The 14,512-nt window shown below is 43.3% G+C and overlaps 1 protein-coding gene across 6 annotated transcripts in view; it reads right to left on the bottom strand.

Moving 5' to 3' along the window:
• Positions 1 to 8,122: 8,122 nt before the first annotated feature.
• GNA14 (G protein subunit alpha 14) overlaps positions 8,123 to 14,512 on the bottom strand; it is a 201,162-nt gene continuing 194,772 nt past the window's right edge. For 3 of the 6 annotated variants that reach the window (XM_086415622.1, XM_086415624.1, XM_086415623.1), the window contains exons 4-7: positions 14,218 to 14,346; positions 12,805 to 12,934; positions 10,234 to 10,387; positions 8,123 to 9,116 (exon numbers count right to left, since the gene is read on the bottom strand). In XM_086415622.1, coding sequence (XP_086271748.1) covers positions 8,926 to 9,116; positions 10,234 to 10,387; positions 12,805 to 12,934; positions 14,218 to 14,346 — 604 coding nt within the window. In that variant the 3' untranslated portion in view covers positions 8,123 to 8,925. Of the gene's footprint in view, positions 9,117 to 10,232; positions 10,388 to 12,804; positions 13,321 to 14,217; positions 14,347 to 14,512 lie in introns of those variants that run through there. The other 3 variants (XR_015169763.1, XR_015169764.1, XM_086415625.1) reach the window with 3 other exon arrangements.

Below are 14,512 nucleotides of genomic sequence, written 5' to 3' on the forward strand. Positions count from 1 at the left end.
TGGTAGCCAGAAGTTTGTTTTTGAAGACTGGGAGTCTATTTCTGTTTTATAAAGAAGTTCGTTTGTACTTTTTTTTTTTTAGATTCCACATTTAAGTGATACCTTAGGACATTTGTCTTTCTCTGTCTGACTTCACTTAGTATTATAATCTTTAGGTCCATTTATGTTCCTGCAAATTGCATTGTTTCATTCTTTTTTTGGCTTAGTAACATTCCATTGTCTATAAGTACCACGTCTTCTTTACCCGTTCCCTTGTGACGGACATTTAGGTTGCTTAGATGTCTTGGCTGTTGTAAACTATGCTGCTGTGAACATTGGGGTGCATGTATCTTTTCAGTTACGGTTTTCCCTGGATATATGCCCAGGAATTACATTGGTCGATCCTATGGTAGTTCCATTGTTTATATGTACTGCATCCTTATTCATTCATCTTTTGATGGACATTTAGTTTGCTTCTATGTCCCGGCTACTGTAAATAGTGCTGCAGTGAACATTGGGCTGCATGTGTCTTTTCAAAGTATGGTTTTCTATGGGTATATGTCTAGGAGTATGATTGCTGGGTCATATGGTAGTCCTGTTTTTAGTTTTTTAAGGAACCTCCATAACATTCTCCATAATGATTGTATCAATTTACCCCACCAAAAGTGTAGGAGACTTCCCTTTTCTCCACACCCTCTCCAGCATATATCATGATGGCCATGCTAACTGGTATGAGGTAGTACCTCATTGTAGCTTTGATTTACATTTCTCTAGTAATTAGTGATGTTGAGCATCTTTTCATGTGCTTTCTGGCCATCTGTATGTCTTCCTTTGAGAAATACCTACTTAGGTCTTCTGCCCATTTTTTGATTGGGTTGTTCATTTTTTTGTTGTTGAACTGCATGAGCTGTTTGTGTATTTTGGAGATTAATCCCTTGTCAGTCACTTCATTTACAAATATTTTCTGCCGTTCTGTGGATTGTCTTTTCATTTTGTTTATGGTTTCCTTTGCTATGCAAAAAGCTTTTCAGTTTAATTAGGTCCCATTTGTTTGTTTTTATTCTCATTAGTCTAGGAAGTGGATCAAAAAATATCTTGCTCTGATTTATGTCATAGACACTTTCTCTTTCTCTTCTTCTGGAACCCCTATAATCCTAATATGATGTGTTTTTGTCCCAGAGGTCTCTGAGCCTGTCCTCATTTCTTCTCATTCTCTTTTCTTTCTTCTGCTCCTCAGCTATTGCCACCATTTATGTGCCAACTGACTCATTCTTTCTTCTGCTTAAGTTATTCTGCTATTGATTCCTGCTAGTATATTTTCATATTTCAGTTATTGTATTGTTCATCTCTGTTTATTTGTTCTATAAGTCTCCTGCTGCTGCTAAGTCGCTTCAGTTGTCTCTGACTCTGTGCGACCCCATAGACGGCAGCCCACCAGGCTCCCCCGTCCCTGGGATTCTCCAGGCAAGAACACTGGAGTGGGTTGCCATTTCCTCCTCCAATGCATGAAAGTCTCCTAGCTCTTTGTTAAATGTTTCTATGTCGTCTTGGTCTGTGCCTCCACTATTTTTCTGTGATCTTGTGTCATCTGTACTATCATTACTCTGAGTTGTTATTCATTTAGACTGCCTGTCTCCACTTGATTGTTGTTCTGGTTCTTTATCTTATTCCTTCATCTTGAACATACTTCTCTGCCATTTCATTTTGTGTAACTTTCTGTGTTTGTGGTTTCCTTTCCTCAGGCAGCAGGATCATAGTTCCTCTTGCTTCAGGTGTCTTCTGCCTCCTGGTAGGTGAGGTTGGTTGGTCCAGGGGTGCAGGCTTCCTTGTGGGAGGGGCTGGTGCCTGCCCCCTGGTGGGTAGAGCTAGGTCTTGTCCCTTTAGTGGGCAGAACCATGTCAAGGGGTGTGTTTAGAGGTGGCTGTGAGCTCAGTACAACTTTAACAGCCTGTCTGCTGATGATTGGAGCTGTGTTCTCCGCCATTGCTGGTGGTTTGGCTTGAGGCATCCCAGCACTGGAGCCTACAAGCTGTTGGGTGGGGCCAGGTTTTGGTGCCAAAATGACTACCTCTGGGAGAGCTCATGTTGATTAGTATTCCCCGGGCCTTCATTCCCAGTATCCTTGCCCCCATAGTGAGCCACAGTTGACCCCCACAACCCCAGGAGACCCTCCAGTACCCACAGGTAAATCTAGCCCAGGCTTCTGTGGAGTCACTGCTTTGGGCTGGGTCCCAGTGCATGTGAAATCTTGTGTGCACCCTCTAAGAGTGGAGTCTCTGTTGCCCCCAGTCCTGTGGAGTTCCTGCACAGTAGGAGGTCCTACTGACCAACAAAATAAAACCCAGTGCTCTGGGGGCTCCTACTCCTGATGTCAGACCCTCAGACTAGAGAAGTTGATGTGGGGCTCAGAGCTCTCACTCCTGTGGGAGAAGCTCTGCTGTATAATTACTTTCCAGTTTGTGGGTCACCTTCCCAGTGGATATGGGGTTTGGTGATATGGGGTGTGCAGATGCCTAGGCACGCTCCCAGTAGGGCGGGGGCAGCAATTGGCCCCTGCTTATGTGTCTCCCAGTCGCCCATGCACCCCTGGGACAGCAGGGCAGTGACTGGTACTTGCTCCTGGGTTTCTTAATGATGGTGGCAGCATGCACACTAGCAGGACAGCAATTGGCACCTGGTCCTGTGTCTCCCATTCTTTGTTATCTTATGCAAAATGGCCTTGGCTATTCCCCGAATGTTACTGTTCCAGATTAAATTTTGATATCATTGTCAGGCTCCACAAAAACTGTTGCGTTTGCCTTCATTTCTTGAATGAAGGTTAGCTTTTAAAGCTTAATGCCTCAAAAAGGAGGATGAAGGGGAGCAGGATATGCCATCCCCAAATATGCCTCTTTAGCAAAGGGATTATTTTGAGCAGGTTATTTTCAAGAAAAGCTCTAAAAATCTAGTAGAAATTACTCATTTGCAGGAGACATTTACGAGATAAACTTATTTGTAAGGGTGTGTCTCCTAATCTGTACCAGAAAGAGAATGATGACTCTAAATCACAAGAAACTCTTATCAATGGAGAAGATACCCAGCTCAAATCTGCATAACAACCTTACCCCATTTACTATGTTTTTCCTGGTAACTTCTCATAAATAGCCTTCTCCCAACATTCTTCTGGTGCCTTTAGCTGAAAAAGGTATTTAAGGTGATGGCTTGGGCCATTGAGGGAGTTACTCAGTTTTCCAGGGCGTCTCACATGTAAATAGGAGGTATATATGTTATTTGTTTTCTATTTGTTTTTCTCCTGTTAATCTTTTATTATAGGGATGGGGTCTCAACTAAGAACCTAGAATGGTAGGGGGGTAATCTTTCTTCCTCACTTGACAGTTTGGTGACCCATGATGGGACCTGCTGAAACACTGTACTTCCTTCGGAGCCTGGAGATGGGAACCTGGAAAACCAGCAGAAGCCAGCAAAGATTAAGAATTCTTACGGAAGTAAGCTCAGATCTCTGTCTATAAGGCTCAGTAGAGAGAGGAAGAGGAACTTGCACCTTATTCTTTCCTTTCCAAATTTAGATTTACAGAAGAAAATATTCGTGTGCATTAGTTCCTTGAGTATAAAGACTCTGGTAGAGATTTTGTTATAAGTACTCGTGTTTTCTGTTGATCCCTTTCCCTTCCAGAGATGGTCACTGAATTACATTGTCTGTCTTTTGTGTCACTTTTCATAAGGAGGAGAACCGTAGTCAAGATAAGGTTTTCCTTTCATCTTGTTCTTTGTCTTGAGATCTTGGCTTTTCGACTGGAGAACTATCTCTAGTCATCACCAGCTGGAAGATCCTAGTATCGACTTGTACCTGGCAGCCACACAGTAGGATGGAGATTTGAAACACAGTGACAGGTAGCATTCCCACTGTGTAGCTCTCAGGAGAATTTGTCTGAAGGGGCCCCAGTCCATAAGGGGGGGCCAACTTTTGTTTGCATGTCAACCTTTGTTGTCTTGTTAGTGGTGGAAAAGTCCCATTCCACTAGTGTCTGCCTAGTATTACAGATTAGCAGATTTGTGACTAGAGGTATTTCATGTTCTCATAGAAAGACCTGAGAGATTGTTTTCAGTACATCATTCTTCCCTGTGACAAAGAGGGTCTTTAATTTCTTAGGGCTAACTCTGGAAGTGAACTTTCTAGATCTTATGCTCTTTTGCATCCCCTTAGGGCACACCTCTTGCACCCACAGTTAAGCCATGAAAAGGTTTATTGATTTGCTATTGAGATTAATATAATACCATTGAAGATCCTACTCATCAATGGCCAGATGATGGGTCTTTTGAATTGGAAAAACTTTTGTATTTGAAAAAAATTTTAGAGAGCTCTTATTCTAAAGAATTGTCTTATTGGTACCTATGGGAAGATCAAGTTGAAAAGAGAACACAAAGGAATATTGTGTCTAGCCTTTGTGCTTAGATGCTCAGTTGTGTCCAATTCTTTGCGACCCCATGGAATGTAGCCTGCCAGTCACCTCTGTCCATAGGGATTCTCCGGGCAGGAACACTGGAGTGGGTTGCCATGCGCTCCTCCAGGGGATCTTCCCAACCCAGGGATCAAACCCAGGTTTCTCACATTGCAGACAGATTCTTTACCATCTGAGCCACCAATTTAGGGTTTAGTGCAATTTGTCTTTGTAAAGTCTGTATAAAGCATTCAATACAGAGGCCTCTGAATGTGCTCCTTGAGTGTACAATCCAACTTTGAACAACTTTTGCTTCTATCAACCCCTGACCTTTAACTCTTTAACAAGATAAAGTTACAAAGCCCCTTTTGCCTACTTTCAGAAGTTCCTACCAGATTTAGAAAAGCGTTAGGGTCAATGGCCATTCACAACCTCACTCACAAGGACCTTTTTTAAAAAAAATATATTTTCTTTTTGGCTGTGCCAGGTCTTAGTTGCTGCATGTGGGATCTTTGTGGTGGTGTGTGGGGTCTAGTTCCCTGACCAGGGATCAAACCCAGACCCTCTACATTGGGAGCAGAGTCTTAACTGCTAGACCACCAAGGAGGTCCCACAGGACCTTGATTGGATGTTCAAAGGTATTCTTCTCATCTATAATTATACTGCAGTTATCAGACAAGCCAGACAGCCCCCTAATAGATGGACCTCCCAACTGCACCCCAAGAAAATGACCAGAATTTCTCCCAAGTTGTCATGCAGATGATCAAGAAATGGATCAGCTAGAGGTCCGTGTTCAGGGGTTGATAGAAGCAAAAGTTGTTCAAAGTTGGATTGTACACTCAAGGAGTGCATTCAGAGGCCTCTGTATTGAATGCTTTATACAGACTTTACAAAGACAAGTTGCACCAAACCCTAAAGCTCCAGGACATAGGAGTCTTTTTATTTCCTTCTTAGTTGGAATGGAAATCTTCTTGGCAAAAAGGGAGTGATTGTGGACAGAAAATGATACTTCAGTAAATAACATACTCTTATGGGTATAAGGTTCTAGTCCTATTAATTGTCTGTTTCCTTTTTTACCTATAAATTAGACGGGATCCTGAATTATTCTACTTTCCTCAAATAATCTGGCTACATCTCTTCAAACTGTTACCAATTTTCTTCTACTCTTTGACTTGGAATCAAAGTCAAATTGTTATGACATTCCTAGAAATCTAATGTGCTTAGATGCTCAGTTGAGTCCAAGACTTTGCAACCCAATGGACTGTAGCCTGCCAGGCCCTTCTGTCTATGGGATTCCCCCTGCAAGATACTAGAGTGGGGTGCCATTTCCTCCTCCAGAGGATCTTTGCAACCCAAGGATCAAACCTAAGTCTCTTATGTCTCCTGCATTAGCAGGCAGATTCTTTACCATTAGCGCCACCTGGGAAGCCTGGTAAGAAATCTGATATGTCCTTATATATTAATAATACCATCATATGTAATTCCAGTTTTCTTACAATGTATGTCATAGAAGTTAACCGAATTTCTTTGCCAACTGACAAAGGCTCATCGGTTTTTTAATCATGACTATTTTTAAGTCTTCTGTCATTTACGAAAGTTATTGTTTTGCTTTTACAAAAGTATTTCCCAAAGTCCTACAAACTGAATGTTAAGTGGATTGATATAAATTTCAGAGACACAGCCCAAATGGCTCATGTTTAGATCATCTTTGTGCCTGGTGCTCTGTGGGCCACTCAGGAAGTTTACCTGAATATCTGATGGCATCAGAGGCATTCAAACTTGGAAGATGCTTCGGCTCCAACATCTAGAAATCTGATCGGCGGCCTTCAGGACTCAGGCTGAGTTTATAATTTGCCCCAACGACTAACTTTTGTTTTTCTTTTGTTTCCATAGACGTGCTTGTTAATAAGTACCTAATTGCTCACACCATGTAAGGCTAACCTCAGGACCCCACCTGCAACACTAGCTCCTGAAATGAGACAGCTGTTCAACTGAAGTGACCTACTCTCAAGACTAAGAGGTTGGTTCAATGAAATTTAATAGTCTATCAGCTTCTGGACTGTAAAACTTCACTGAACTTTTAAAGAGAGGACTGAAGGGGAAGAGAATATGTGACCCAAATATACACCTCTTTGGTATAAGAATTACTTAGAGCTGATTTTTTAAATGTATTTATTTATTTTAGGTTCTTTTCCATATAGGTCATTACAGAGTATTGAGTAGAGTTCCCTGTTCTATATGATAGGTTCTTATTAGCTATCTATTTTATATATAGTGTATATGTGTCAATCCCAAGCTCTCAATTCGTCCGCCGCTCCTTGGTAACCATAAGTTTGTTTTCTGCAAATACAAAAGTATTTCCCAAAGTCCTGCAAACTAAATGTTAAGTGGATTGCTATAAACTTCAGAGAAACCGCCCAAAAGGCTCATGTTTAGATCATCTTTGTGCCTGGTGCTCTGTAGGCCACTCAGGAAGTTTACCTGAACATCTGATGACATCAGAAGCACTCAAACTTGGAAGATTCTTTTGCTCCAACATCTAGAAATCTATGACTCTATTTCTGTTTTGTAAATAAGTTCATTTATACCATTTATTTAGATTCCACATGTAAGTGACAGCATACATCTGCCTCCTCTGACTTCACTCAGTATGCTAACCTCTAGGTCGGTTTGTGTTGCTGCAGGTGGCGCTAGTTTGTTCATCCCTGTGGCTGCGTGATACTCCATTGTATATGTGTGCACATCTTCTTCATCCATTCATCTGTTGATGGACCTTTAGGCTGTTTCTGTGTCTTGGCTATTGTGAATGGTGCTGCTGTGAACATTGGGGTGCAGATTATCTTCCAATTATGGTTTTCTCTGGATATATGCTCAGGAGTAGGATTGCTGGATCTTATGGTAGTTCTATTTTTAGTTTTCTGAGGACCCTCTGTTCTGTTCTCCATAGTAGCTGCACTAATTTACATTCCCACCAACAGTGTTTGCGGGATCCCTTTTCTCCACACCCTTTCCAGCATTTATTGTTTGTAGATTTTTCGATGATGGCCCATCTGACCGGTGTGAAGAAGTACCTCATTGTAGTTCTGATTTTCATTTCTCTACTAATTAATGATGTTGAACATCTTTTCATGTGCTTTTGGTGATTGTTTTTAAGAAACAAGAGACACAGGAAAAGCTCTGAAAATCTTGTAGAAGTTACCCTTTTGTAAGTGAAATATACATTTATTTTAAGAAATTCTCCATTTTAAATGTGTCTCCTTCTCTGTTCCTAAAAGGGTGATTCTAAATGACAAACTATCAATGTAGACGGTGCCCCTCTTAATTCAGCTCAACAACCTTACCCTTTTTTATTGTGCTTTACCTATTAATCTCCCATAAGTGACCTTCCCTTCTCCTCCATCTTTCTTGCATCTTCAGCTGAAGAAAGTACTTAAGGTGATGGCTTGAGTCCTTTTAGGAGAGTTAAACTCAGTTTTTCAGGATATCTCCCATGTATACAGGAGGATACATGGTGTTAGACTTACATTATTTTATTATTAGAGGGGTGATGTCTCAGCCAAGAACCTAGAAGGGTGGAAGGAAAATTATTTTTCCTCCCCTATAGGGACATTTGGAAGTTTCTGAGTTTTTACAGTCACAGCATTTTTCTTTTTAGGAGCAGAACTATCAATCAACCATGAGCTCAAAGAAACATAATCCAGTGCTAATGGCAAAATGGTATATTCTTAGCCTCCTCAGAAAGGCGCAACATACATGGTTCAAACAGGAGATCTGTGGTAGCCATCAGAGAGGTTACAGTACATCCGTTAAACAATTTGGGCTTTTAGCCGTTTCATAAGTTTATAAGGCCTGGTCATCTACATTGGCATATATATATATATGTGTGTGTGTGTAAGTTTTTACCACACATTTTTCACGAATACAACATAATACTATCTGTGAGCCCATAGTAATCAAATTGTGGCAAAACCAAATTAGAGGTACTGATACAATCATTAATTTGACTTAGGAAGTTAACACGAAGAAGAACAAACTTCTTAAAAAAATCTTTGGTTGCATGTTGAATACTTCAGCATGAAGAGAGAAAAACAACTACAATATTTAATTTTAAAAAAAGGTTACCCATCTAATACTAGAGGTCTCAAAGCAGGATCCATAAATTTACAGGCGCCTCTTATGTGATTTTTCTAATGGCTATTAGCACACACACTTCAATTAAAAAAAACAAACCGTAAATCACAGTGGCTTTTTAGACTTCTGTAGAATACCCAATTCAAAAATTATACAAAAATCTTACAGCTTAAAGTTAAGAAAAGAAATATAAAAGCAAGACTTTGAAAAAGTTTTGCTGAATTCAAACATCTTACAAGCTCCATCACCCATCCTTGTCCCCATGGCTGCATGATGGACTTGGCGCCACCAAGTGGGCTGAGCTGGGTGATGTCACAGCACTTGCAAATAAAACAAATCTGGTTTTCTGGCCCGGGTGAGGGGTGCACAGCAGCTTTTAAACCAGGTTGAATTCCCTCAGGTTCAGTTGTAGGATTGTGTCTTTCACAGCAGCAAACACAAAGCGGATATTCTCTGTGTCTGTAGCACATGTGAAGTGGGAGTAGATGACCTTCTCTTTGTCAGGATTCTGATCTTGATAAAGCTTCAGGATGAAATCTCTGGCAGCTTTGACGTCTTGCTTTGGTCCTGTCATGAGGGCAGTCAGAATCAAAAAGAGAGATACCAGCTCACCACCAGGCCCCCTCAGAAGTCATATTCAGTGTACTCTTGTTTTTATTGGGAATCCTTCTTTGAGCCATCTTATTTCTAGAGACTTTTTTACTTGGGATATTATTTTATTATGAACTTGCAGAAGGGTATTTGAAGTGTCCATTGGTATCTAAAAATCATACTTGAAGATTTGTTGAAAAATAGTGACCTACTTTAATTTTCTGATTTGGACCATTTTTGAAGAGGTAATTACTCTTTAAAAATATACTGATTTATTTGGCTGCACCAGGTCTTAGTTGCGGCATGCGGGATCTAGTTCCCCCTCCACTGTGAGCGCAGAGTCCTAGCTACTGGACCACCAGGGAAGTCCCTGAAGAGGTAGTTCTTAAGTGAAGTAGAGGAGGGAAAAGAGAGAATATGAGGCCTAACACAGCTAAGCTCCCAAGTCTGATTGTGAAGCCTGAGAGCTGTATGCTATATTGTCAATGTGGTTAATAAAAGGAAAAAGAGCGTTTAAACACCACTTGTCTACATATCCGTATCAAACTTGGTAATGTTTCTGCACCAGAATTAATTAGCGACAGGGTCTAAACCCTCTCTCTACCTTGGAGAGGTCATAAAGATAACTTCTGTGTCCACCCTGTCTGGTGAAGGGGCTGCCACATTTCGGCACTAGAAGTGCAGAGATGAGTCAGGCACAGTCTCTGCCCTCAGGGTCTGCTGGGACAAGACAGCTGAAGGCAGAGAGAGCAAGGCAAGCCCAGGCCCCCAAGGGAGCCTGAGGAGGGGCACCTACTGTGGAAGGAGGTGGAGTGAGGACCAGAAGGCCCTCCCAAAGGAGGAGGTGCCTGATTTGGGTCTCATAGAACAAAGCAGAATTAGCAAGGGGTTGGCAGTACACCCCAGGCAGTAGGAGAGGCGTGTGCAGAGGTGCTGTGGTGAAAACACGCTGATTTGACTGGAGCTTCCATTCAGAAGTGAGGGATGGTAAGAAAGTCCATCAGAGGCAGATCAAGGGGGCCCAGATAAGCTATGCTGAGAACTCTGAACTGGTGCCAGGGAGGTCAGGGCCACAGGATGGACACTTACTTACCAGTGTATTCTGGAAAATAGCTAATTAGATGAGAGTACATGATTTTCTCTTCCAAAAGATCCTTCTTGTTTAAGAACAGAATCACTGATGAGTTCAGAAACCAGGGGTAGGTGATGATAGTTTTAAATAAGGCTTTACTCTCTTCCATGCGGTTCTAAATGAAAAACAAGCGATTTAGGATAAACGAGGAAGAAAAACAATGCTTTGGGAACAGCATGCCTGCTTCCATCCATCTGTCCTCTTACCCAGCTGTCGTCTCCAGGTCACTGGCGTTGCTCAGGCCGGGGAGAGAGTGGCAGGTGGTCCCTGCTTCTATTTCCCTCATCCTCACCCTCCCATTAATCACCCTCTTCTGGAACTCCTCTCATGCAAATTCTCTGGCCCTCAACACATAAGCATATAAGAAAGGCTTTTGTGTAACTTGGAAAAGGAAGGTTGCAGCCCAGAATTGACACAAGTTTTCTGTGTATAACTACTGGGATTACCAAGTCGGGGGATCCTTCAGAACCAGAGACCTGAGATGCCCTTTCACTGGGTGTGGGCTTCCAGACTGGGCATCAGGAGTGCAGTGACAATGAGAGGAAGGAAGGCTGTTCTGGCAGGGCCACCACCCTCAGGGACGCTGGTGGAGAGGAGCACTAACTGCTGAGCGCCTGCCCTGCACCGTGTTTGGCAGGCGGGTAACACAGCCGACGCTCTCCGAGGGATCGGGTCCCCGTTTTAGGGGGAGCATACTGTTCACAAGGATGTAAATGCTTTCCCTGGACTGTACAGTAGCACAATCCAGTGGAAGCTATGTAGACAGTAATAATTTCTGAATATTAGACACTGGCAAGAAAATATTAAATGAAAGTAGATAGGGTATGTATAAATCTTCTCTGGTGACAATAATCTAGCATTCCGCCCTCTCCCAAGTATTTCTAAGAAGAAAGAAACCCTTTCCTTCCTTCCTTCCTTTAGACTGAGAAACACAGCCCTCCTGCTACAGAGGGACACTCCCTAAATTTCTGTTCCTATGACTCCCAATGCCTGGGCCCATTCTCCCACTCAGTACGTTTTTAGGGATCAGTTCTGGAATCTGTCACCAAAAAGGTAAGGTTTCACTTGTTTTTAAAGCTTCTTTAGCATTAATTATGATCTTATCAATAATGAGCTCCAAGGAACTACAACATATGAAAAAAACAATTCCTATATACCATAGTGAGTGGATGCAAGACATATCTCCAACCAGGATAGAAAAGTCTGGAGTGGCAACCACTTCATTTTTGCCCAGATACCTAGATTTTTCAGAGAGGAGAAAGTAATTTCTAAGCACATCAGGCTAAGATACTCATCCCTGGCTCACCTGACTAATCTTCCCTGAGAAACGGTCTAATTCCTGAGACAAGTTTAGAGCTAATTTTTCATATTGATAACTCAATGCCTTTGCTTTAAAAAAAATAAAAAAATCTCTCCACTGGGAGAGCTGGGTGGCAGCCAAGATTTCTATTCTTCTTTGCACAATGACACTAGTAAATGGGCTAATCCACCACTAATTAGCTAATGTAACTGTGCTCCTCAGAGAAAAGTCTGCTTTCAAGAAATACAAGATAGAATTTGTTCATAATTATTGCCTAATCCTGGACAGAATTCTTTATTGATTTCCTTTCATTCCCTGCAGGCAAGAGGTATTTCTAAAAGGTCAAGAGGTCTGGTGCAAAAGGGTAGAGGAAAAGACGGTGATTATCACACAGAAAATAGCCCTAACCTCACAAGGAAGGGGCCGGGATGGTTCTCTTCACTTTCCTGGCAGATCCAGTTAATGGAATTTAACCAGCCAGTGCCATGGCAGCTCCGCAGAGGGCACCGAATGCCTGGCTGGGGTGGATCAGTGGCAGCTGCGCTGAGCAAGTCCCTTCCAGGGGAAGTGGAGGTCAGATGCTGCCCCCGGACAGCTCCAAGCATCTGGTACCACTCCCCTGGCCAGCTTAGCTCAGGACCTAATTTGAGAGCACCATGGAGGTTGGGAAGCCTGTCTCAGGTAAGTCTATTAGAAATAGTGTTGTTCAACTTTGGTTGTATATGCGCATCCCCAGGGGGCTTAGTGAAGGTAACCCCCAACTCTAAACCAGGAAATAAGAATCTCAACAATAGGGTACTAAAGATGTTTTTTAAGAAGGCGGGGCGGGGGGGGGGGGGACCCCTCCCACTATGCAGCCAAGGCCGAGACCCATGTTTTTGAGTGTCTCCACCCTTCATGAAGACTAGATGTCCAAGGTCAGGCCACACATAGTTGTTCTTTAAGGTCCCCTGGGAATTTCAGTGTCCATCAGGATTCTAGGTCAGTGATTCTCGGATTACCTGGGATCTTCTTGAGGATCCTGCTTTATTTGGCCTGGAGTGATTCGGAAGGTGTGTATTCCTAACAAGCACCCAGGTGATGCTAGGACTGCCAGCCCACAAGCTACCCTTCCAGGAGTGAGGCGACTTAACCTAAGGGATAGGGCCTCATGCCAGAGTGGGCTGGCTTCTTGCAAACTGCAGAAATAGGTTTTGTTTTCCACAGCTAACCAGACTCCCCACCCAGCATACCTCATTGTCACACTCAGCCAGGACCTGGTCATATTCACTCAGAGCAACCAAAAAAATAATGGAGGTGACACTCTCAAAGCAGTGAATCCATTTCCGTCTTTCAGATCGCTGGCCACCAACATCCACCATCCTGTTCAATAGAATAAACATAGGACTCTCTGGGGGAAAACACATGGAAATCAGCACTCTTTAGGGTCCTCAGTAATCGTTAAGAATAAGGGATCCTCAGATTAAAATGCTTGAGCACCACTGCTTTAGGCATGAGGAGCCGCTGGGTGTTTCCTCGCAAAGGAGGCAGCAGGATGTAAGTGAAGTTACTGAGGATGCATGCAGAGGTCACTCAGATGGAGCCTGCTTGAGGGTACTGGTCAGGGATTTGCTGCAGTAGTCCAAGCAGAAGTTCAGGCATCACTTGGGTGGTGCCCAAACCATCCCAGAGTGCCAGGATACCAGACACAAAAGGGCAGAAAGGCAGGCAGGCTTCTGGACTACTCGCCACCTCTTGTTTCCTGGCCCCTGCAGTTAATCCAGAGATTGTGCGTTAGCTGAATGCTACCCCTTCCCTAGAAAGACCTGCAGGTGCCCTCTGTCTCATGTGGAGACCCAAAGCCTTAATCTGTGTCTTTGGGACAAGTTCAGGGTGTCATAGCTCAAGGATCAGTCACAAGCTTGAATGTTCCAGGGCTCAGGCAGTTTACAGAAATGAGTCCGGGGACCTCTCTCAGGTAGCAAAGGATACACTTCAAGCATGCTGTGCTGGGCCCGTCTAGAGGGAGGTTTTGGAAGGGTTAAGCAGAGATTGATTCTGAAAAGGTTTAGATAAATTCATGGGCACACAGGCAGAGGGCATGTGCTCAACAGAGATGCCGAGTATCAGACCAGAGGGCTAGACCAGAGGGCTCCCCCAGCTTGACAGCACTCCAGCAGCATGAGATGCAGGCTAGACAGGGCAGGACTGTACTTGTGCTGTCTCCAGACAACCATGTGTAACAAGTATTAGGAGGAACAAGGGAACGAACAGATATAAAAGTGCTTTGAAATTTGCAATGATAAATCTTGGAGCTGAGAATAGAAGGGAAGAGAAATAGTCAACTTCAGGGAAAAGACCCCAGTATTGCCAATCTGTGGGTTACAGAAATATACATCTGTGTGTGTGTGTGTGTGTTACACACGAGAAGCATTCCAGACATCAGTAGGGAATGTCTTCTTCTCTAAGGGGAATAGAAAGATGTGTTTGTATCCACTGTACAACTTGAAACCAACCACAATTCTAATACCCTGTGATGGTGAAGGCCATTATTGCCCTAAGAGACATAAGCCCTTTTAGCAATAACACACTGAAGAATCCATCTGGGGACTTCCAAGCCTGGAGAGACAGATTCTTAATGGACCGTGTCAAGGAGACAGACTTACCGAAAGATGATGTTTTCCAGGTCAAACGGATACTCAATGATGCCAGTGGTGGGCACTCGGACACGGAGCACATCCTGCTGTGTGGGCACGAACGCTGGCATGGCGATCCGGTCAATGTCCGTCAGGTAACTGGTGTTAGAGAGCAAGATGCTGAGAAGGGGGAATGCCCACCCGGAAAGTCACCCCAGCTCCCAGCCACCCATACTCGTTCATGGATTCATCAGTGACTTTCCTGAGAAGCAACCATCCCGCCCTCCTAAAACTGTGTGGAGAGTTTGGTGAGCCTGCTGAGACT

This window comes from Bos grunniens, chromosome 8 (genome assembly GCF_055505025.1).
Source record: "Bos grunniens cultivar Pamir isolate PY7600 chromosome 8, Bosgru_T2T1.0, whole genome shotgun sequence".
NCBI lineage: Eukaryota > Metazoa > Chordata > Mammalia > Artiodactyla > Bovidae > Bos > Bos grunniens.